Consider the following 23,692-nt stretch of genomic DNA (forward strand, 5'->3'; position numbering starts at 1 on the left):
CCTCTTAACAGCTCAGGTCACATGATTGTGACATCATCAAAGGTCCTTCAACACTTATCCTCTACTAATGCTAAGCTCCACCCACTCCTGTCACATGACCATCATCACAGGTCCTTTATCCACAATTTCTTCTATCTTGCTGGCCCCGCCTACTCCTATCACATGACCATGCTCACAGGTCCTTCAACCACAAAGGCTTCAATCCTACTGAGCTCCGCCCCCACATGTACTCATCACATGATAGTGACATCGTCGCAGGTCCTACACCCCCAGCTTCTAGCAGATACAGAGAAGATCGGGCACTCGCTGCTGTTGTGTTCTGAGTGCTCTTTCTCTTTCTGGTTCCTTCTTCTCTAGGTCCCATTTTTTTTTCTCCATCTTATGAATTAAATTCAAGAATGATGGAGAAGGACAGGAATGAGATGTCTAGGACAATATTACACTTCTCTTTGGAGATCCTCCACCTGCTGACCGGAGAGGTGAGGTGACCCATTTACATTTCCACCATTGTTGTCCCCCCATCTACATTTCCACCATTGTTGTGTCCCATCTACATTTCCACCATTGTTGTCCCCCATCTACATTTCCACCATTGTTGTCCCCCATCTACATTTCCACCATTGTTGTCCCCCATCTACATTTCCACCATTGTTGTCCCCATCTACATTTCCACCATTGTTGTCCCCATCTACATTTCCACCATTGTTGTCTCCATCTACATTTCCACCATTGTTGTCCCCCCCCATCTACATTTCCACCATTGTTGTCCCCCATCTACATTTCCACCATTGTTGTCCCCCATCTACAGTTCCACCATTGTTGTCCCCCCCATCTACATTTCCACCATTGTTGTCCCCCCCATCTACATTTCCACCATTGTTGTCCCATCTACATTTCCACCATTGTTGTCCCCCCATCTACATTTCCACCATTGTTGTCCCCCCATCTACGTTTCCACCATTGTTGTCCCCATCTACATTTCCACCATTGTTGTCCCCATCTACGTTTCCACCATTGTTGTCCCCATCTACGTTTCCACCATTGTTGTCCCCCCATCTACATTTCCACCATTGTTGTCCCCATCTACATTTCCACCATTGTTGTCCCCTCCATCTTCATTTCCACCATTGTTGTCCCCCATCTACATTTCCACCATTGTTGTCCCCTATCTACATTTCCACCATTGTTGTCCTCATCTACATTTCCACCATTGTTGTCCCCATCTACATTTCCACCATTGTTGTCCCCCCATCTATATTTCCACCATTGTTGTCCCCCCATCTACATTTCCACCATTGTTGTCCCCATCTACATTTCCACCATTGTTGTCCCCATCTACATTTCCACCATTGTTGTCCCCCATCTATGTTTCCACCATTGTTGTCCTCCATTTACATTTCCACCATTGTTGTCCCCATCTACATTTCCACCATTGTTGTCCCCATCTACATTTCCACCATTGTTGTCCCCATCTACATTTCCACCATTGTTTTCCCCTCATCTACATTTCCACCATTGTTGTCCCCATCTACATTTCCACCATTGTTGTCCCCATCTACATTTCCACCATTGTTGTCCCCATCTACATTTCAACCATTGTTGTCCCCATCTACATTTCCACCATTGTTGTCCCCATCTACATTTCCACCATTGTTGTCCCCATCTACATTTCCACCATTGTTGTCCCCATCTACATTTCCACCATTGTTGTCCCCATCTACATTTCCACCATTGTTGTCCCCATCTACATTTCCACCATTGTTGTGTCTCCATCTACATTTCCACCATTGTTGTGTCTCCATCTACATTTCCACCATTGTTGTGTCCCCCATCTACATTTCCACCATTGTTGTCCCCATCTACATTCCTACCATTGTTGTCCTCCATCTACATTTCCACCATTGTTGTCCCCATCTACATTTCCACCATTGTTGTCTCCATCTACATTTCCACCATTGCTGTCCCCCATATCTACATTCCCACCATTGTTGTCCCATCTACATTTCCACCATTGTTGTCCCCCATCTACAGTTCCACCATTGTTGTCCCCCCCATCTACATTTCCACCATTGTTGTCCCCCCCATCTACATTTCCACCATTGTTGTCCCATCTACATTTCCACCATTGTTGTCCCCCCATCTACATTTCCACCATTGTTGTCCCCCCATCTACGTTTCCACCATTGTTGTCCCCATCTACATTTCCACCATTGTTGTCCCCATCTACGTTTCCACCATTGTTGTCCCCATCTACGTTTCCACCATTGTTGTCCCCCCATCTACGTTTCCACCATTGTTGTCCCCATCTACATTTCCACCATTGTTGTCCCCTCCATCTTCATTTCCACCATTGTTGTCCCCCATCTACATTTCCACCATTGTTGTCCCCTATCTACATTTCCACCATTGTTGTCCTCATCTACATTTCCACCATTGTTGTCCCCATCTACATTTCCACCATTGTTGTCCCCCCATCTATATTTCCACCATTGTTGTCCCCCCATCTACATTTCCACCATTGTTGTCCCCATCTACATTTCCACCATTGTTGTCCCCATCTACATTTCCACCATTGTTGTCCCCATCTACATTTCCACCATTGTTGTCCCCCCATCTATATTTCCACCATTGTTGTCCCCCCATCTATATTTCCACCATTGTTGTCCCCCCATCTACATTTCCACCATTGTTGTCCCCCATCTATATTTCCACCATTGTTGTCCCCCCATCTACATTTCCACCATTGTTTTCCCCTCATCTACATTTCCACCATTGTTGTCCCCATCTACATTTCCACCATTGTCCCCCCATCTACATTTCCACCATTGTTGTCCCCATCTACATTTCCACCATTGTTGTCCCCCCATCTATATTTCCATCATTGTTGTCCCCCCCATCTATATTTCCATCATTGTTGTCCCCCATCTATGTTTCCACCATTGTTGTCCTCCATTTACATTTCCACCATTGTTGTCCCCATCTACATTTCCACCATTGTTGTCCCCATCTACATTTCCACCATTGTTGTCCCCATCTACATTTCCACCATTGTTTTCCCCTCATCTACATTTCCACCATTGTTGTCCCCATCTACATTTCCACCATTGTTGTGCCCATCTACATTTCAACCATTGTTGTCCCCATCTACATTTCAACCATTGTTGTCCCCATCTACATTTCCACCATTGTTGTCCCCATCTACATTTCCACCATTGTTGTCCCCATCTACATTTCCACCATTGTTGTCCCCATCTACATTTCCACCATTGTTGTCCCCATCTACATTTCCACCATTGTTGTCCCCATCTACATTTCCACCATTGTTGTCCCCATCTACATTTCCACCATTGTTGTGTCTCCATCTACATTTCCACCATTGTTGTGTCTCCATCTACATTTCCACCATTGTTGTGTCCCCCATCTACATTTCCACCATTGTTGTCCCCATCTACATTCCTACCATTGTTGTCCTCCATCTACATTTCCACCATTGTTGTCCCCATCTACATTTCCACCATTGTTGTCTCCATCTACATTTCCACCATTGCTGTCCCCCATATCTACATTCCCACCATTGTTGTCCCATCTACATTTCCACCATTGTCCCATCTACATTTCCACCATTGTTGTCCCCATCTACATTTCCACCATTGTTGTCCCCATCTACATTTCCACCATTGTTGTCCCCATCTACATTTCCACCATTGTTGTCCCCCATCTACATTTCCACCATTGTTGTCCCCCATCTACATTTCCACCATTGTTGTCCCCCATCTACATTTCCACCATTGTTGTCCCCCATCTACATTTCCACCATTGTTGTCCCTCATCTACATTTCCACCATTGTTGTCCCCCATCTACATTTCCACCATTGTTGTCCCCCATCTACATTTCCACCATTGTTGTCCCCATCTACATTTCCACCATTGTTGTCCCCATCTACATTTCCACCATTGTTGTCCCCATCTACATTTCCACCATTGTTGTCCCCATCTACATTCCTACCATTGTTGTCCTCCATCTACATTTCCACCATTGTTGTCCCCATCTACATTTCCACCATTGTTGTCTCCATCTACATTTCCACCATTGCTGTCCCCCATATCTACATTCCCACCATTGTTGTCCCATCTACATTTCCACCATTGTCCCATCTACATTTCCACCATTGTTGTCCCCATCTACATTTCCACCATTGTTGTCCCCATCTACATTTCCACCATTGTTGTCCCCATCTACATTTCCACCATTGTTGTCCCCCATCTACATTTCCACCATTGTTGTCCCCCATCTACATTTCCACCATTGTTGTCCCCCATCTACATTTCCACCATTGTTGTCCCCATCTACATTTCCACCATTGTTGTCCCTCATCTACATTTCCACCATTGTTGTCCCCCATCTACATTTCCACCATTGTTGTCCCCCATCTACATTTCCACCATTGTTGTCCCCCATCTACATTTCCACCATTGTTGTCCCCATCTACATTTCCACCATTGTTGTCCCCATCTACATTTCCACCATTGTTGTCCCCATCTACATTTCCACCATAGTTGTCCCCATCTACATTTCCACCATTGTTGTCCCCATCTACATTTCCACCATTGTTGTCCCCATCTACATTTCCACCATTGTTGTCCCCATCTACATTTCCACCATTGTTGTCCCCATCTACATTTCCACCATAGTTGTCCCCATCTACATTTCCTCCATTGTTGTCCCCATCTACATTTCCACCATTGTTGTCCCCATCTACATTTCCACCATTGTTGTCCCCATCTACATTTCCACCATTGTTGTCCCCATCTACATTTCCACCATTGTTGTCCCCCATCTACATTTCCACCATTGTTCCAGATGTGCTCACTAGAGCTCTATACAGGGGGCACAATCTCCTCTTTGTAGTGGGGGAGGAATACTGGGGTCAGTCCTCTCATTGTCTCTCTCCATACACAGGATTACACCATAGTGAAGAAGACAGGGGGGGAGTGTGTGGCCCCCAGCAGCCATCTCCATGAGTCAGGAGGACAGAACAGGGCACAGGGCCCCATCACGGAGCCTCCATCTCTCTCACTGATAAATGAAGAGAAGATCCTAGAACTCATCCACAGGATCACTGAGCTGCTGACTGGAGAGGTGACCCTGCCCGGACATTATACAGTAATGGAGGGGTCTGGTGATGACTGGAGGGGTGACGCTGCTGGGACATTATACAGTAATGGAGGGGTCTGGTAATGACTGGAGAGGTGACACTGCTGAGACATTATACAGTAATGGAGGGGTCTGGTGATGAATGGAGAGGTGACACTGCTGGGACATTATATAGTAATGGAGGGGTCTGGTGATGACTGGAGAGGTGACACTGCTGGGACATTATACAGTAATGGATGGGTCTGGTGATGACTGGAGAGGTGACACTGCTGGGACATTATACAGTAATGGAGAGGTCTGGTGATGATTAGAGAGGTGACACTGCTGGGACATTATACAGTAATGGAGGGGTCTGGTGATGATTAGAGAGGTGACACTGCTGGGACATTATACAGTAAAGGAGGAGTCTGGAGCTGACTGGAGAGGTGACACTGCTGGGACATTATACATTAATGGATGGGTCTGGTGATGACTGGAGAGGTGACACTGCTGGGACATTATACAGTAATGGAGGGGTCTGGTGATGACCGAAGAGGTGACACTGCTGGGACATTATACAGTAATGGAGGGGTCTGGTGATGACTGGAGAGGTGACTCTGTTGGGACATTTTATAGTAATGGACGGGTCTGGTGATGACTGGAGAGGTGACACTGCTGGCACATTATACAGTAATAGAGGGGTCTGGTGATGATTTAGAGAGGTGACACTGCTGGGACATTATACACTAATGAAGGGGTCTGGTGATGACTGGAGAGGTGACCCTGCTGGAACATTATACAGTAATGGAGGGTCTGGTGATGATTAGAGAGGTAACACTGCTGGGACATTATACAGTAATGGAGGGGTCTGGTGATGATTAGAGAGGTGACACTGCTGGGACATTATACAGTAATGGAGGGGTCTGGTGCTGACTGGAGAGGTGACACTGCTGGGACATTATACAGTAATGGAGGGGCCTGATGACTGGAGAGCTGACACTGCTGGGACATTATACAGTAATGGAGGGGTCTGGTGATGATTAGAGAGGTGACACTGCTGGGACATTATACAGTAATGGAGGGGTCTGGTGATGACTGGATGACTGGAGAGGTGACACTGGTGGGACATTATACAATAATGGAGGGTGTCTGGTGATGATTAGAGAGGTGACACTGCTGGACATTATGTAGTAATGGAGGGGTCTGGTGATGATAAGAGAGGTGACACTGCTGGGACATTATACAGTAATGGAGGGGTCTGGTGATGACTGGAGAGGTGACACTGCTGGGACATTATACAGTAATGGATGGGTCTGGTGATGACTGGAGAGGTGACACTGCAGGGACATTATACAGTAATGGAGGGGTCTGGTGATGACTGGAGAGATGACACTGCTGGGAGATTATACAGTAATGGAGGGGTCTGGTGATTAGAGAGGTGACACTGCTGGGACATTATACAGTAATGGAGGGGTCTGGTGATGACTGGAGAGGTGACACTGCTGGGACATTATACAGTAATGGAGGGGTCTGGTGATGATTAGAGAGGTGACCCTGCTGGGACATTATACAGTAATGGAGGGATCTGGTGATGACTGGAGAGGGGACACTGCTGGGACATGATACAGTAATGGAGGGGTCTGGTGATGATTAGAGAGGTGACCCTGCTGGGACATTATACAGTAATGGAGGGGTCTGGTGATGATTAGAGAGGTGACACTGCTGGACATTATATAGTAATGGAGGCGTCTGGTGATGATTAGAGAGGTGACACTGCTGGGACATTATACAGTAATGGAGAGGTCTGGTGGTGATTGGATAGGTGACACTGCTGGGACATTATATAGTAATGGAGGGGTCTGGTGATGACTGGAGAGGTGACACTGCTGGGACATTATATAGTAATGGAGGGGTCTGGTGATGACTGGAGAGGTGACCCTGCTGGGACATTATACAGTAATGGAGGCGTCTGGTGATGACTGGAGAGGTGACACTGCTGGGACATTATACATTAATGGAGGGGTCTGGTGATGACTGGAGAGGTGACACTGCTGGGACATTATACAGTAATGGAGGGGTCTGGTGATGACCGGAGAGGTGACACTGCTGGGACATTATACAGTAATGGAGGTGTCTGGTGATGACTGGAGAGGTGACACTGCTGGGACATGATACAGTAATGGAGGGGTCTGGTGATGATTAGAGAGGTGACCCTGCTGGGACATTATACAGTAATGGAGGTGTCTGGTGATGACTGGAGAGGTGACACTGCTGGGACATTATACAGTAATGGAGGGGTCTGGTGATGATTGGTTAGGTGACACTGCTGGGACATTATACAGTAATGGAGGGGTCTGGTGATGGCTGGAGAGGTGACACTACTGGGACATTATACAGTAATGGAGGGGTCTGGTGATGACTGGAGAGGTGATCCTGCTGGGACATTATACAGTAATGGAGGGGTCTGGTGATTAGAGAGGTGACACTGCTGGGACATTATACAGTAATGTAGGGGTCTGGTGATGATTAGAGAGGTGACACTGCTGGGACATTATACAGTAATGGAGGGGTCTGGTGATGACGGTATCATTGTGTGTCAGGTTCCTATAAGGTGTCAGGATGTGGCGGTCTATTTCTCCATGGAGGAGTGGGAGTATGTAGAAGGACACAAGGATCTGTACCAAGACATAGTCATGATGGAGGATCACCGGCCCCTCACATCACATGGTAAGAGGAGACATGTATGTACGGTATATTTTGTGTTGGTTGCAGTCACTAGTGACTATATGGAATCTATAAAGGGGTACTCCGGTGAAAAATGACTTTATTTTTTTGTTTTTACTTATTATATGCTGTATGCTCCACAGGAAGTTGTGTAGTTCTTTCCAGGCTGACCATACTGCTGTCTGCTGACACCTCTGTCCATATCAGTAACTGTCCAGAGCTGGTGAGGTTTTCTATGGGAATTTGCTTCTACTCTGGACAGTTCCTGACATGGACAGAGGTGTCAGCAGAGAGCACTTCCTGTAGTCCAGAGCAGTTCAGTGTGCAGCTCATTTGGGTGTGTCTCTTTGTGTGTGCTCCAGAGACTTCCAGCAGACCAGAGCAGGTGTTTCATCAGCCTCCCCAGGAGTGTGGCAGCCTCCTCGGGAGAGCCTCCCTGCATGGCGTCCCTGGGCTCCACCTCCCGTTCTTCAAGGCTGGCGGGGGGTGGAGAGCAAACAGCAACAGCCATTCCGGCCGGGGGGAGAAGATCTGGCAGAGTCTGCAGCAATGCGGGCTCTGCACCCCCGGCAACGGGTGCCAGCCAGAAGACTGGTAAAAGAAAAGCAAGAAGGAGAAGTGTGGAGTTGTGGGCAGAGAGAAGGCCCAAGGAGTCCAGTGCCACCTACTGCTCCCGCATGGCCGCGCGGTTTGCTGAATATGATCGCTGCGGCAAGGAGCTGAAGTTGGCCAGACAAGATCTGCAAGGGGCTCAGAATCTGGTGAACACTGCGCCCAAAAAGAGCAGACCAGAGCTAAGAAGAAAGATCTAAGCACTGAAGGCTGAGATTGTGCAGCTGGAGGAGAGGAGAGCAGAGATCTTGGAGGGGAGAAGTCTCTTCAAGGACAAGGAAGCTTCAGAACAACAACTGGTTTGCCGCCATGAAATCCCCAGGTAAGGTGGAGGTGGATAATGGGGAGAGTAGTGGCGGTGAAGAAAGTGTGGATGGTGAAGGCATAAAGAAGAAGGAGGAGGAGAATGTGGGAGAAAGAGCACAAGTGGTGGAAATGGATGCCTTGCCTGTAGCTACTCCCTATAACACCCAGGACAGCTACATAGAGCCAGCCCAGGTAGCGCTTCCATTAAGTGAGAGCGAGGAGGATGAACTGGAGAGTGAGGCTGGGGGATTACTGAGGGCGATTGTTATGCAGGAGTCCCCAGCCCACCTCCAGAATTTTACCTTTGGAGATGACCAGTGCGATGATGTAGCAGTAAAGCGTAAGAAGCAGAAGACTCAGGAGACAGTAAAGTACATGTTTGTCCCTTTCCAGCAGTCAGGGCCAGCTGCAAAGCTGGTTCAGGCTGCTGGGCCCCCCAGACTGCCAGACTCCGTTTCTGTAGTGGAACGGAGCCAGCATGGGGGGTACAGCATGGCGTCAGAAAAGGCTGCGGACGCAATAGCTGTAAAGCCCACCCATCCTGCCGGTAGGGAGGGGAAGGATGGGCTCATGGTGGGCAGCTCTGGCACTGCAGGGCCGCCCCAGGGTGACGGGAGGCGAGTTTTGCTGCTGTGTGCTCGGGGGTGGTTCCCCGAGAACTGTGGGCATTACCGGCACTGCGGGGCACTCCCCTGTGAGGAGGGGTGGAGTGTCCGGGCACCGGTGGCGGAGAGCGGAGTGTCTGTGTGCTCGGGGGGCGGTCCCCCGAGTACTGTGTGTTCTGTGGGTGCTGCGGGGCACTCCTCTGTGAGGGGGGGGGGGAGTGTCCGGGCACCGATATCCCCTGCAGAGCCTGTGCGGTTAGGCAAACCAAGCGATGGCGCTGTGGGAGGAGCTGGGGTGCGCTTTGAGGGGCAGCCCCAGACTCAGGAGGTGTCATCGCACGTGGAGGAGGAGTCTTCAGTGTCGACCCCGGCAGCAGCAGCATCGACCCCAGCACAGAAAACCATAATAAGACCAGCAGTACTATAGGTCCCAGCCAGACCAGAATCCATTAGGCAGGAAAAGACTGGAGGATGTGAGAATGCTGAGTGTAGTAGAGCTGTGGATGTGAGGAGTGTAAGTGGAGTGAATGATGGTGGGAGTAGTAGTGGTAAGAATGGGAAGTCTGGTATGGAGGAGAATAAAGATGGGAGTAGTGGTGTGAGTGGTTGTACTGATGGGTCTGGGTCTGGTCCGGCTGCCCACCCGGTAGTGACTGCTCCTAGAAGTTATGCTAATGTTGCTGCCGGGGGTTCAGGGGGGTCCCCGTCTCCGGCCGGCTCTGGAGGCCACTTGCAACAGCGCCTCCTGGAGGCTCTGCGTAGGGGCGACAGGTCGATCCAGGTAGAGGGGAGGGGTGAGGTCGACCTGTCTTTCTGGATAGAGAGGCACAGTTTGTGGGCTTTCCGAGAGCGGAATGGGGAGGTGGTCTGGTCCCTCCCGACAACCGGGCAGGACAATAACCGTAGGAATGTGGTCCGTCTGATTTGGAGGGGCGAGGATGCGTGCCCGCCTCGCGCTAAAGTGGTTGAGCTCCTCCTCCAGATGGAATTCAGGGCGTGTGACATCTTTGCCCTGATCCACCCCTACGGTTCGTCTGAGTTTGATGTCAGCTTCGTTCGGCCAGAGGGTCTCGAACTCTTCTGGTCAAACTACGAAGTGGCAAAAAACAAGCCCGGCTGGCGGGAGTTCGCCGTAAAGGCGATTTCCCGTCAGAATGCGGTCAAGAAGGTGACCATTTTGACCCGTAATGAGTCACTTTCTTGTTATGACATCATGACCTGGCTCGGACGGTATGGGGATGTGACGGACATGCCCAAGAAAAACTTGGATGAGCACGGGATCTGGTCCGGGGCCTGGACGTTTTCTGTCAAACTCAAGCGTTCAGGGAGTACGGTTGCCCACATTCTGTCAGCCGCCTTCCTTGGACGTGATAGGATCCAGGTCTTCTACCAGGGGCAGCCTAAGGTCTGTCACAGGTGTGGCAGCCCCACCCACTTTAGCGCACCCTGTACTGTGCAGGTCTGCGCTTTGTGTGGTGGGGTGGGTCATCTGGCCGCATCCTGTCGGCAGATCCGGTGCCACCTGTGTGGTGTCCTCGGACACCCTTTCAGCCGTTGTCCTAGCGCCGTCGCCCATACAGCGGCCGCTCCAGCTGAGGAGAGCTATGAAGTTGCCTCGGCTGGGGAGGGTACGGGCAGGGATGGGGGCGCAACAGGGCTAGTGAGGAGGAAAAAGGGCCCTGCCAAACTAAGGCGGGAGGAAAATCATAGAAGGAGTAGGGAGCTGGAGAGTGCCCAGGTGGCAGGGGTAGCTTCAGTCCCTGCTCCTGAAGCTGGCCCTGTAACTGCTGAAGCCCTGGTGGAGAATGTGCTGGATGAGGAGATCAGGAGACTTCACAGAGAGGAAAGCAATATGGCCGACCCTTCCGATTCCTCCCACTATGAAAGTGTGGATGAGGAGAGTGGGGTGAGGCCCAAAAAGAAAGAAAAGGGCAAAAGGAAAGGGAGAAAGAAGAGATCAGAGTCCTCTGAAGCTCCTGGTACTACGGGCCAGGTCCAAAGCGGAAGCCTGGCTGCCCCCCCTCTGATTGACCTGTCAAACCGGTACCTCGTCCTCGATACCATCTCCTCCCCCTCCTTGGAGGGGGAAGGTGAGGGCGGGGTGCCTCGGGAGAAATAGCCTCTGGGGGGAACTGGGCCCTGTCATGTCGAGGCACCTTCCTCAGAGGGCAGGGCTAGACTGGGTCCGGACAGACACGGGGACCTTATGGACCAATCGGAGTCGAAAAAAAGATGTAAGAGTGGTCCTGCCCTCTCGTCGTCTTCGGGGGATGAGGGGGCTAAAAAGAAGGGGAAAAATAAATAAAGGGTGTGGCCGTCTAATTTAATCACCCTGTATGGCGGCACTCACCCCATTGACGCTGGCATCTATTAATTGTGCCAGTATAAAGTCTGATACGGCTAGATTTGCAGCCTTTGATTTTTCTCGGCAGTGTTGAAGCCGACATTTTCTTTTTACAGGAGACCAGGTTGTCAGATCTTGCCTCTCTGGTAAAAGCCAGAAGAGAGTGGAGGCGTGGGCCCTCCCACTGGTCTCTTGCGGCTGAGCCGTATAGTGGGGTGGCGGTCCTTTTGACCGCTCCTGTTGAATGCCGACGGGTTATTGAATTAGAAATGGGGAGGTGCCTGATCTTAGATGTCTTCATGAAGGAACAGGAGCTCCGGCTCATTAACATCTACGCCCCGCAAACTAAGCGGGGCCGTAAAGATCTCTTCATGAGGATTAAGTCCTTTCTTTTTACGAGTCGGCAGGTGATCTTTGGAGGGGATTTCAATAATGTCACGAGATACCAAGATAGGAGAAGCTCCAATGGTCCGCTGACTTGCAATAGTGTGGCACTGATTAGCATAGCTAGAGAAGCTCACCTAGAGGATGCCCATGTCCGGAGCCCCTCGGGCCACGCGGGTTTCACCTATCATCAAGGTAGTCGCAGGTCTAGAATAGATGTAGATGACCTATGTAGTAGTAAGTCAGAGTGGTGGGAGATATTCAAGAAGCGGGTTGCGGGGTTCTTCCGCCAGCTCTCGAGCCTCAGGTCCCTGAACAGGTATCGCTTGTATCAGGGTCTGAGGAGGAAACTCGAGCTTCTCGTCTCGACTGGAGGTAGCCGAGAGGATATCTCCAGAGCGAAATCCTTGCTGATTCAGTACGATAGGCACGCATCTTTGGTTTTTGAGAGGGATTTCGGGAAGTACCGCTCGCCCGACCCTTACAGAAACTGTAAGATGTCAGTGAGTAGTAAAGTCATTTCAGGACTGATTGATAGTATGGGATCTCTGAATCGGTCCAGATCAGGGATCTTGGAGGTAGTCAGATCCTTCTACTCGAAGGATCTAGATCGAGACAGGATGTCGGCTTTCCTGGCTGAAACCATTCCTGAGCCAGGGGTAGACCCCTCTCTTGATGTTTTGGCAGAAGAAATCAGGGAAGAGGAAGTGAGACTGGCTATCGAGGGGCTCGCCCCTAAGAAGTCGCCAGGTCCGGATGGCTTAACATCCGAGTGGTACAGGACCTTTAAGGAGTCTTTAGCTCCCCTCTTGACTTAGGTATTCAATGAGTGTCTCTCCTCTGGCACTCTGCCGAAGTCAATGAGGAGGTCAGCCCTGATTCTTCTGTCAAAGGGTAAAGATCCCAGCCAAATTGAGAATTGGAGGCCCATAGCTCTTCTCAATACGGACAGGAAGCTTCTGGCCAAGATACTGTTTAATCGGCTGGTGAAGTTTGCACCCCGGCTCCTTTCAGGGACTCGGCACTGCTCTGTTCCAGGCCGAAGCACCTTAAGTGCTGTCCTTAGTGTGAAGGAGGCAGTGGAGCGGAGTAGTGCAGGTCTCTGGAAGGGGTACTTGCTGTCCCTGGATCAGGCCAAGGCGTTTGATCGGGTGAACCACGAGTACCTCTGGTCCGTCCTCCTGAGATATGGCTTACCAAGTACTTTTGTTAATTGGCTTAAGATCTTGTATGCAGGGGCAGAGAGTTTCCCGCTGGTGAACGGTTGGTCTGGCCGCTCTTTTGAGGTGGGGTCCAGAGTCCATCAGGGTTGTCCTTTAAGCCCGCTTTTATACGTGTTCGCAATTGATCCCTTCGTCCGGAGGGTAGATTGTGGGCTGTTGGCGGGAGTCGGGATGAGTTTGGCGGAGCTGGATGTCACCCAGAGAGTGGTGGCATACGCTGACGATGTCACTATTTTCGTCTCCGAGAGAGAGGAGGTCGATGTGGTGATGTCGGAGGTGGACCGCTACTCGGAGGCATCCGGGTCTAAGATCAACCGGGATAAGTGTGAGAGTCTCTGGCTGGGAGGGGGGGATCCCAAGTTTGATCTCCCAGACACCCTTCCAGGGCCCCAAGAATCAGCAAAAGTCTTAGGCATCACATTCGGCCAGGATGATTATCCCACCAAAAACTGGGATGGTAAGCTCCAGGATGCCGCTCAGAAGGTGGACCAGTGGAAGGGTTGGTCTATGACCCTCAGGGAAAGGGTAAACCTGATCAAATCGTACCTGCTCCGCTTGTTTATCTATCTGGGCAGTGTATGTATCTTGCCAGAGGCTTACTACACTAGGATCTACAGCCTGTTTTTCCAACTGTTATGGGGGAACAGGTTGAACGTAGTCAAGAGGGAGGTTACGTACCACACGAGGAGACTAGGGGGTTTATCTATGGTAAACCCTGTGGTGTTCTTAACGAACACCTTCTTGAAAGCGAACATTGTAAACCTCTGGAAAGAGAGGGCTCCTCCGTGGGTACTCTCCTGCAGGGAATGGTTTCAGTCTTTCTTCCAGGAATGGGAGAGAGGAGGGCGAGTGAAGGTCCTCCGTACGCCCCATGGATATCTTCCGGCTTATGCTACCCCAACTCTGAAGGCGATACGTCGGTGGGGTCTGGGAGTGTGGGAGATCAGGACCCAGTCAAGGCAGTTCCTTGACAAACGGGTTCTGTTGACCCATTTCCAGAAGCCTCTGGCGCTCAGGGACTGCCCAGGTCGGGATCTGAGGGTGGGGTTGTACCTTTTAAACATGGAAAGGATCCCCCAGAAGTTTTGGGACTTGGCCTGGTGCTGCTTTCAGGGGAAGCTATATGTAAGGGACAACCTGAAGTACAGGAACTTTGATGACCGGGGATGTCCCCAAGAAGTGCGGGGACACGCTGCAAAGCATGGACCACTTCCTGCTTCATTGTCCCTTTAATATAGGGGTTTACAACAGGGTGGGTGCTTCCATCGCCTGGAGTCAACTTTCCGGCCTAACCTATCCGGAGTGGGCTTATGGGGCATTTAGGAACCTGGGTGGCCGAGACCGGGCACTTTATTCTTAGTTAGCTTAGTGGTTAGGTACTACACGTGGAATGCATGGTGTTTAGTGTCGACCAAACAGAAAATCCTCTCCGAGGTGGAGGTCTGTAGGAATATCACCGGTGACCTCGGGAAGATCAGGTCTTTGGAGTATGGCAGTCTTGGTACCAGTAGGGCTTCTCTCCTGTGGAGAGGTTTTTCTTTTGATGTGCCCTAGGTACTAGACCTTTTTAGGTAGAGTACCTTTATTTTGGTTAGGGGCAGTGTTATAGGGATAGTGAGAGGGTGAGAGCAGGGTCAGTTTTAATGGAGGGATAGAATTAGGGAAAATTGTAGGGGGGGGGAGTTAGGCAAGTTAGTCCAGGTCTGGGAGGACATCCCTCAGGAGACCATCCTCCACCTCATCAGGAGCATGCCCAGGTGTTGTAGGGAGGTCATTCGGGCATGTGTGAGCCACATACACTACTGAGCCTCATTGGGACTTGTTTTAAGGACATTACATAAAGTTGGATCAGCCTGTAGTGGGGTTTTCCACTGTGATTTTGAATGTGACTCCATATCCAGACCCCCAGGGGTTCATACATTTGATTTCCAGTGATAATTTTTGGTGATTTTGTTGTCATCACATTCAACTATGTAAAGATGAAAGTATTTCCTACGATTAGTTCATTCAGATCTAGGATGTTTTATCTTAGTGTTCCCTTTATTTTTTTGAGCAGTGTAAAAATCTTAATCCTTCCACTACTTATCAGCTGCTGTATGCTCCGCAGGAAGTTATTTTCTTTTTAAATTTATTTATTGTCTTACCACAGTGCTTTCTGCTGACACCCCTGTCCATGTCAGGAACTGTCCAGAGGAGGATAGGTTTGCTATGGGGATTTGCTCCTGTGGTCAGACAGAAAAGAAATTCAAAAAGAAATGAATTTCCTGTGGAGCATACAGCAGCTGATAAGTACTGGAAGGATTAAGATTTTTTTAATAGAAGTAATTTACAAATCTGTTTAACTTTCTGGCACCAGTTGATTTAAAAAAAAAAGTTTTTCAGTGGAGTACCCCTTTAAGCGGGTAAAGGTTAAATAGCAATGGGATATTGGCTGTGTATTACAGCCGACACTCGCCACTGATGGATCTTCTGCCTTTACCAGCCACTAACTGTAGGTCTATGTCCATTTGTGAGAAGGGATGAAACTGATTCCCGATAGGTACTTAATGGCCAAACGTGTGGGCAGAGGACGGGCTCCATGGTCAGACAAGGCTGTGCGAGTCAAATTTTCGAAGAAATGTGGCCACGGAATGAGGACCACAATCCTGAACTTTGTTATTGACAATTAATGTTGTTATATAGAATGTTTCGGCTGGAATGGTCATGTGATCATTGTTCGGCAATCATGTGTCATGGAGATATATTGCTTTATATTTACCAGCACCTGGTTTAGTCATGTGACTGACAGGTCCCAGATGATTGGTTTACTTTACATAAACGTGGTCTTGTGACGTTATCGGGGATTTAGTGTCTACTTCATGTTGGCTCCGAAACTGCTTAAAAAAATTTGCATAAAAAACTACATGTGTGTTTCTACCCTAATAACTAAATCCATTTTGTTTTTTCTCCTTACAGAAAATCCCAGTAACGTCTCTAATGGGAAATGTACGGAATCGGTAAATTATAAAGAAGAAGATAAAGATATGGTGCAGCAATCCTCAGGAGGAAACCTCCTTACCCTTAATATATATCCGGCTCCTCCCAGCACTTATCTATTATATATTAATACTCCCCCTATTCATGTGTTACCTGCTCCTTACCAACCACGTGTTGTTATCCCGACTACAGATCCCAAAAGGTTTAAATGTGAGGAATGCGGAAAAGAGTTTACAAAAAGTTCAAGTCTTGTTACACACAGAAGAATTCACACAGGAGAGAAACCATTTTCATGTTCAGAATGTGGGAAATGTTTTGGCGATAGATCACATCTTGTTAGACACAAGAGAGATCACACAGGAGAGAGGCCGTATGTGTGTTCAGAATGTGGGAAAAGTTTTACACGCAAATCCTATCTTGTCACACATGAGAGAATTCACACCGGGGAGAAGCCATATTCATGCAGAGAATGTGGGAAATGTTTTTCACACAGAACACAACAAGTTATACACGAGAGAGGTCACACAGGGGAGAGACCGTATTCATGTTCAGAATGTGGGAAATGTTACCTGAGTAGATCGAGTCTGGTTGCACATGAAAAATGTCACACACGAGAGAAAAAATCTGATCTTATGATACATGAGAGAATTCGCACAGGAGAGAGGCCATATTCATGTTTAGAATGTGGCAAACTTTTTAGAAGTAAAAAACAGCTTGGTAGACATGAGAGAAGTCACAAAGGAGAGAAGCCATATTCATGTTCAGAATGTGGCAAATGTTTTAAAAGTAAATCAGATCTTGTAAGACATGGGAGAACTCACACAGGAGAGAAGCCACATTCATGTTCAGAATGTGGAAAAGGTTTTAGAAATAAATCAGATCTTATCATACATGAGAGAATTCACACAGGAGAGAAGCCATATTCATGTTTAGAATGTGACAAATGTTTTATAAGTAAAAAAGAGCTTGTTAGACATGGGAGAAGTCACACAGGAAAGAAGCCACATTCATGTTCAGAATGTGGGAAAGGTTTTATAAATAAATCAGATCTTATAAAACATGATAGGATTCACACAGGAGAGAGGCCATATTCATGTTCAGAATGTGGGAAAGGTTTTAAAAATAAATCAGATCTTATAAAACATGAGAATTTACACAAGAGTTAAGCCATATTCATGTTCAGAATGTGGGAAAGGTTTTACACAAAAATGCCGTCTTGATCAACATGAAAGAAGTCAACAAAGAGAAGGCATTTTGATGTTTAATAGGTGAAAAACATTTTTTACACTAATTCGCACAGTAAAAACATGTTGTTTGGTATGTGGGAAGTAATAAAAAAGTCAAAATATACAGAAGAGAAGTCACAATATAGAAAAGCCATATTTATGTTCAGAATGTGGGGAATGTTTTTCACATCAACACCTCTTGAACATAAGTGAAGTCACAGTGGAGAGAAACCATTTTGATCTATTTGTAAAAATATTCTATAGGAACCTTTTATACAGTGGGGCAAAAAAGTATTTAGTCAGCCTCCAATTGTGCAAGTTCTCCCCCTTAAAAAGATGAGGCTGTAATTTTCATCATAGGTTATGACTCGGGATCGACCGATATCGATTTTTTAGGGCCGATACCGATAATCTGTGACCTTTCAGGCCGATAGCCGATAACTTATACTGATATTCCGGTATAGGTTATCGGCTATTTCTGCCTACAAACAAGCAAAATTTCTGGCTCTCACAGACCTGTAACTTCTTATTTAAGAGTCTCCTCTGTCCTCCACCTGTATTAATGGCTCCTGTTTGAATTTGTTATCAGTATAAAAGACGCCTGTCCACAACCTCAAACAGTCACACTCCAAACTCCACTATGGCCAAGACCAAAGAGCTGTCGAAGGACACCAGAAACAAAATTGAAGACCTGCACCAGACTGGGAAGGCTGAATCTGCAATAGGCAAGCAGCTTGGTGTGAAGAAATCAACTGTGGGAGCAATTATTAGAAAATGGAAGACCTACAAGACCACTGATAATCTCCCTCCATCTGGGGCTCCACGCAAGATCTCACCCTGTAGTGTCAAAATTATCACAAAAACGGTGATCAAAAATCCCAGAACCACACGGGGGACCTAGTGAATGACCTGCAGAGAGCTGGGACCAAAGTAACAAAGGCTACCATCAGTAACACTACGCCGCAAGGGACTCAAATCATGCAGTGCCAGACATGTCCCCCTGCTTAAGCCAGTACATGTCCGGGCCCGTCTGAAGTTTGCTAGAGAGCATTTGGATGATCCAGAAGAGGATTGGGAGATTGTCATATGTTCAGATGAAACCAAAGTAGAACTTTTTGGTAAAAACTCAACTCATCATGTTTGGAGGAGAAAGAATGCTGAGTTGCATCCAAAGAACACCATACCTACTGTGAAGCATGGGGGGTGGAAACATCATGTTTTGGGGCTGTTTTTCAGCAAAGGGACCAGGACGACTGATCCGTGTAAAGAAAAGAATGAATGGGGCCATGTATAGTGAGATTTTGAATGAAAACCTCCCATCAGCAAGGGCATTGAAGATGAAATGTGGCTGGGTCTTTCAGCATGACAATGATCCCAAACACACCGCCCGGCAATGAAGGAGTGGCTTCGTAAGAAGCATTTCAAGGTCCTGGAGTGGCCTAGCCTGGGCCAAAATACCAGCAACAGTGTGTGAAAACCTTGTGAAGACTTACAAAAAAGTAATGAGATGAACTTTTCTTATAGACCAAATTACTTATTTTCACCATAATTTGAAAATAAATTATTTATAAATCGGACAATGTGATTTTATGGATTTTTTTTCTCATTCTGTCTCTCATAGTTGAGTTTATAACCTATGATGGACATTACAGCCTCTCATCGTTATAAGTGGGAGAACTTAAACAATTGGTGGATGACTAAATACTTTTTTGCCCCACTGTATATGTCACTGAAAGGAAAGAGGGGACACAATGAAATGTCATTATATTATTTCAACATGTTGTCGATTTATAACTGAATATAAAATATCCAATAAAATATATTCTAAAAGTAAAAAGAAAGCAATTTAAAATAGGGGAAATCTATGCAGTAAATGAAGACTTCACCTTATTACTACTAATACAAATACTTGAAGCGTAACTATTGTATTAAAAGACTTTTGGTTTTGTTGGTGACAATGTAATATTAGGTCCCTCACTGCTGTTATTGGGCCCCTGAGAGTCCTCTCCATGGTGCACAGATACTTCTCTCCATCTCGGAGCAGGTCCAGAGGTGGTCTGTGTTCCAGCAGCACACGCACAGGGATTTCCTTTTCCTTGTCTGTCCAATCACACAACAACACCTACTCCGCTCTGCTTCCAAATCACAGTCAGTGCATTCGGAAAGTCTTCATACCCTTTCACCCTCTTCACATTTTGTTGTTGCTCCTTATGTTTCCCATCATTCTGCCCTCAATACCCTATAATAACAAAGAGGAAAAAGAATGTGAGAAATGTTTACTGATTTATTAACCCTGTCCCGTATTATCAGGTACACGTACGTGATGATTTAGGCTGATTTGCTGCATTATCACTTTTATATGTACCTGACGATTTAAAACTGTCAATTGCCTACAGCACAGCTGAGCACCCCTAAAGCCGGCAATCACTTCTATTGGTCTGTCAGAAGTGACATTGGTATTTTGGTCACCTCGCTTACCAAGGCCCTTCTCCCCTGATTACTTTATTTGGTGTTTGGGGGGACATGTGTTATATCTAGGAAAAGTCCTGGTTGTTATAAACTTCTACAGGCAGTTCTTTCCCGCTCATGGCTTGGTGTTTGCTCTGATATACATTGTCAGCTGTGAGACTATATAGACAGGGCTGTGTCTGAGCTCTACAGGCAGTTCTTTCCCACTCATGTCTCAGTGTTTGCTCTGATATACATTGTCATGTGTAAGACCTTATATAGACAGGACTGTGTCTGAGCTCTACAGGCAGTTCTTTCCCTCTCATGGCTTGGTGTTTGCTCTGATATACATTGTCAGCTGTGAGACCTTATATAGACAGGACTGTGTCTGAGCTCTACAGGTAGTTCTTTCCCCTCATGACTTGGTTTTTTGCTTTGATATACATTGTCAGCTGTGAGATCTTTATATAGACAGGGCTGTGTCTGAGCTCTACAGGCAGTTCTTTCCCCTCATGACTTGTTTTTTTGCTCTGATATACATTGTCAGCTGTGAGATCTTATATAGACAGGGCTGTGTCTGAGCTCTACAGGCAGTTCTTTCCTTCTCATGGTGTTTGCTCTGATATACATTGTCAGCTGTGAGATCTTATATAGACAGAGCTGTGTCTGAGCTCTACAGGCAGTTATTTCCACCTCATGGTGTTTGCTCTGATATACATTGTCAGCTGTGAGACCTTATATAGACAGAGCTGTGTCTGAGCTCTACAGGCAGTTATTTCCACCTCATGGTGTTTGCTCTGATATACATTGTCAGCTGTGAGACCTTATATAGACAGGGCTGTGTCTGAGCTCTACAGGCAGTTATTTCCTCCTCATGGTGTTTGCTCTGATATACATTGTCAGCTGTGAGACCTTATATAGACATGGCTGTGTCTGAGCTCTACAGGCAGTTCTTTCCCGCTCATGGCTTGGTGTTTGCTCTGATATACATTGTCAGCTGTGAGACCTTATATAGAGAGGGCTGTGTCTGAGCTCTACAGGCAGTTCTTTCCTGCTCATGGTGTTTGCTCTGATATACATTGTCAGCTGTGAGATCTTATATAGACAGGGTTGTGTCTGAGCTCTACAGGCAGTTATTTCTTCCTCATGGTGTTTGCTCTGATATACATTGTCAGCTGTGAGATCTTATATAGACAGGGCTGTGTCTGAGCTCTACAGGCAATTATTTCATCCTCATGGCTTGGTGTTTGCTCTGATATACATTGTCAGCTGTGAGACCTTATATAGACAGGGCTGTGTCTGAGCTCTACAGGCATTTTTTTTCCTCCTCCTGGCTTGGTTTTTGCTCTGATATGCACATGAGACCTTATATGAGGGGTACGCCATCGGTTTTGTGGGGGTATGAAATACACTGACAAATACCGGCCATGTATTGGCCAGTATTTGTCCGTGCAGAGCGGGGAATGGCCACGGCAGCTTTCTGTAATGTACCACGGCCGCAGCTCAGGCCGAGGCTGCTTTACGGGAGCTGCGTGGTTGCCAGGCAGACGTGTGACATCCCCTGACATTGCGCGGAGGTGCTGCACAGTGCAGGAGGACGTCACCCTTCTGTGCAGCCCCACCAAACGGGACTATGGGAGCGCCGTATACCCAAACAGGCCTTAAAAAATAAAAAGTATGTTATTGTATGTATATAGAAATAATGGCAAAAGGGGATCAGAGGGAGGGGGAGTAATGGCACAAGGGGATCAGAGGGAGAGGGGAGTCATGGCACAAGGGGATCAGAGGGAGGGGGGGAAATGGCACAAGGGGATCAGAAGGAGGGGGAGTGATGGCACAAGGGGATCAGAGGGAGGGGGGAATAATGGCACAAGGGGATCAGAGGGAGGGGGGAGTAATGGCACAAGGGGATCAGAGGGAGGGGGGAGTAATGGCACAAGGGGATCAGAGGGAGGGGGGAGTAATGGCACAAGGGGATCAGAGGGAGGGGGAGTAATGGCACAAGGGGATCAGAGGGAGGGGGAGTAATGGCAAAAGGGGATCAGAGGGAGGGGGAGTAATGGCACAAGGGGATCAGAGGGAGGGGGGAGTAATGGCACAAGGGGATCAGAGGGAGGGGGAGTAATGGCACAAGGGGATCAGAGGGAGGGGGAGTAATGCCACAAGGGGATGAGAGGGAGGGGGAGTAATGGCACAAGGAGATCAGAGGGAGGGGGAGTAATGGCACAAGGCGATGAGAGGGAGGGGGGGTAATGGCACAAGGGGATGAGAGGGAGGGGGGAGGATTGGCACAAGGGGATCAGAGGGAGGGGGAGTAATGGCACAAGGGGATCAGAGGGAGGGGGAGTAATGGCACAAGGGGATGAGAGGGAGGGGGAGTAATGGCACAAGGAGATCAGAGGGAGGGGGAGTAATGGCACAAGGGGATGAGAGGGAGGGGGAGTAATGGCACAAGGGGATGAGAGGGAGGGGGAGTAATGGCACTGGGGGATTAGGTATCACATTAGTGTAAAGGTAAGCACGCGCCATAATGAAATAAGGAATTCTATGACTTATTTACGTACGAGGGGCACCCGCCGACATACATTCACCCTTGGGGCACAGTCACGATAAAGGTTGAGAACCACTGCCTTATACAGAGAGGACTGTGTCTTGTCCAATCAGATGAATTTGGTCATAGTAAAGGGTCTGAATACATGTTCGTTGCGGACTCCTGTATATAGCTATATACTTTGCCATATCTGGAACCTTTTAAGAAGATTGTAATAATAATCGTAATCTCCATTTTTAAAGAAACTATTTTGAAGTCCTTCCAGATTAGAGAAATGTTCCCTCCTGGTCCGTCATATGTTTTATAAATAGTGTTCTTAAAGGGGTTGTCCGCTTCATATATGAGGAGTGTCTCCTAGACGATGTATTATTAGAGGGGTTCTCCGCATCATATATGGGGAGTGTCTCCTAGACGATGTATTATTAGAGGGGTTCTCCGCATCATATATGAGGAGTGTCTCCTAGACGATGTATTATTAGAGGGGTTCTCCGCATCATATATGGGGAGTGTCTCCTAGACGATGTATTATTAGAGGGGTTCTCCGCATCATATATGGGGAGTGTCTCCTAGACGATGTATTATTAGAGGGGTTCTCCGCATCATATATGGGGAGTGTCTCCTAGACGATGTATTATTAGAGGGGTTCTCCGCATCATATATGAGGAGTGTCTCCTAGACGATGTATTATTAGAGGGGTTCTCCGCATCATATATGGGGAGTGTCTCCTAGACGATGTATTATTAGAGGGGTTCTCCGCATCATATATGAGGAGTGTCTCCTAGACGATGTATTATTATAGGGGTTCTCCGCATCATATATGTGAGTGTCTCCTAGACGATGTATTATTAGAGGAGTTCTCCGCATCATATATGGGGAGTGTCTCCTAGACGATGTATTATTAGAGGGGTTCTCCGCATCATATATGGGGAGTGTCTCCTAGACGATGTATTATTAGAGGGGTTCTCTGCATCATATATGGGGAGTGTCTCCTAGATGATGTATTATTAGAGGGGTTCTCCGCATCATATATGGGGGGTGTCTCCTAGACGATGTATTATTAGAGGGGTTCTCCACATCATATATGGGGAGTGTCTGCTAGACAATGTATTATTAGAGGGGTTCTCTGCATCATATATGGGGAGTGTCTCCTAGATGATGT

The 23,692-nt window shown here is 47.6% G+C and overlaps 1 protein-coding gene across 1 annotated transcript in view; it reads left to right on the forward strand.

Annotated features, from left to right (window-relative positions):
• Positions 1 to 211: 211 nt before the first annotated feature.
• The window catches only part of LOC130301616 (zinc finger protein 420-like), a 51,479-nt gene continuing 27,998 nt past the window's right edge, over positions 212 to 23,692 (forward strand). The window contains exons 1-4 of the mRNA XM_056551630.1: positions 212 to 479; positions 4,961 to 5,140; positions 7,735 to 7,861; positions 16,288 to 17,469. Coding sequence (XP_056407605.1) covers positions 399 to 479; positions 4,961 to 5,140; positions 7,735 to 7,861; positions 16,288 to 17,469 — 1,570 coding nt within the window. The 5' untranslated portion in view covers positions 212 to 398. The remainder of the gene's footprint in view (positions 480 to 4,960; positions 5,141 to 7,734; positions 7,862 to 16,287; positions 17,470 to 23,692) is intronic.

The sequence above is a fragment of the Hyla sarda genome, chromosome 1 (assembly GCF_029499605.1).
Source record: "Hyla sarda isolate aHylSar1 chromosome 1, aHylSar1.hap1, whole genome shotgun sequence".
Classification (NCBI taxonomy): Eukaryota; Metazoa; Chordata; class Amphibia; order Anura; family Hylidae; genus Hyla; species Hyla sarda.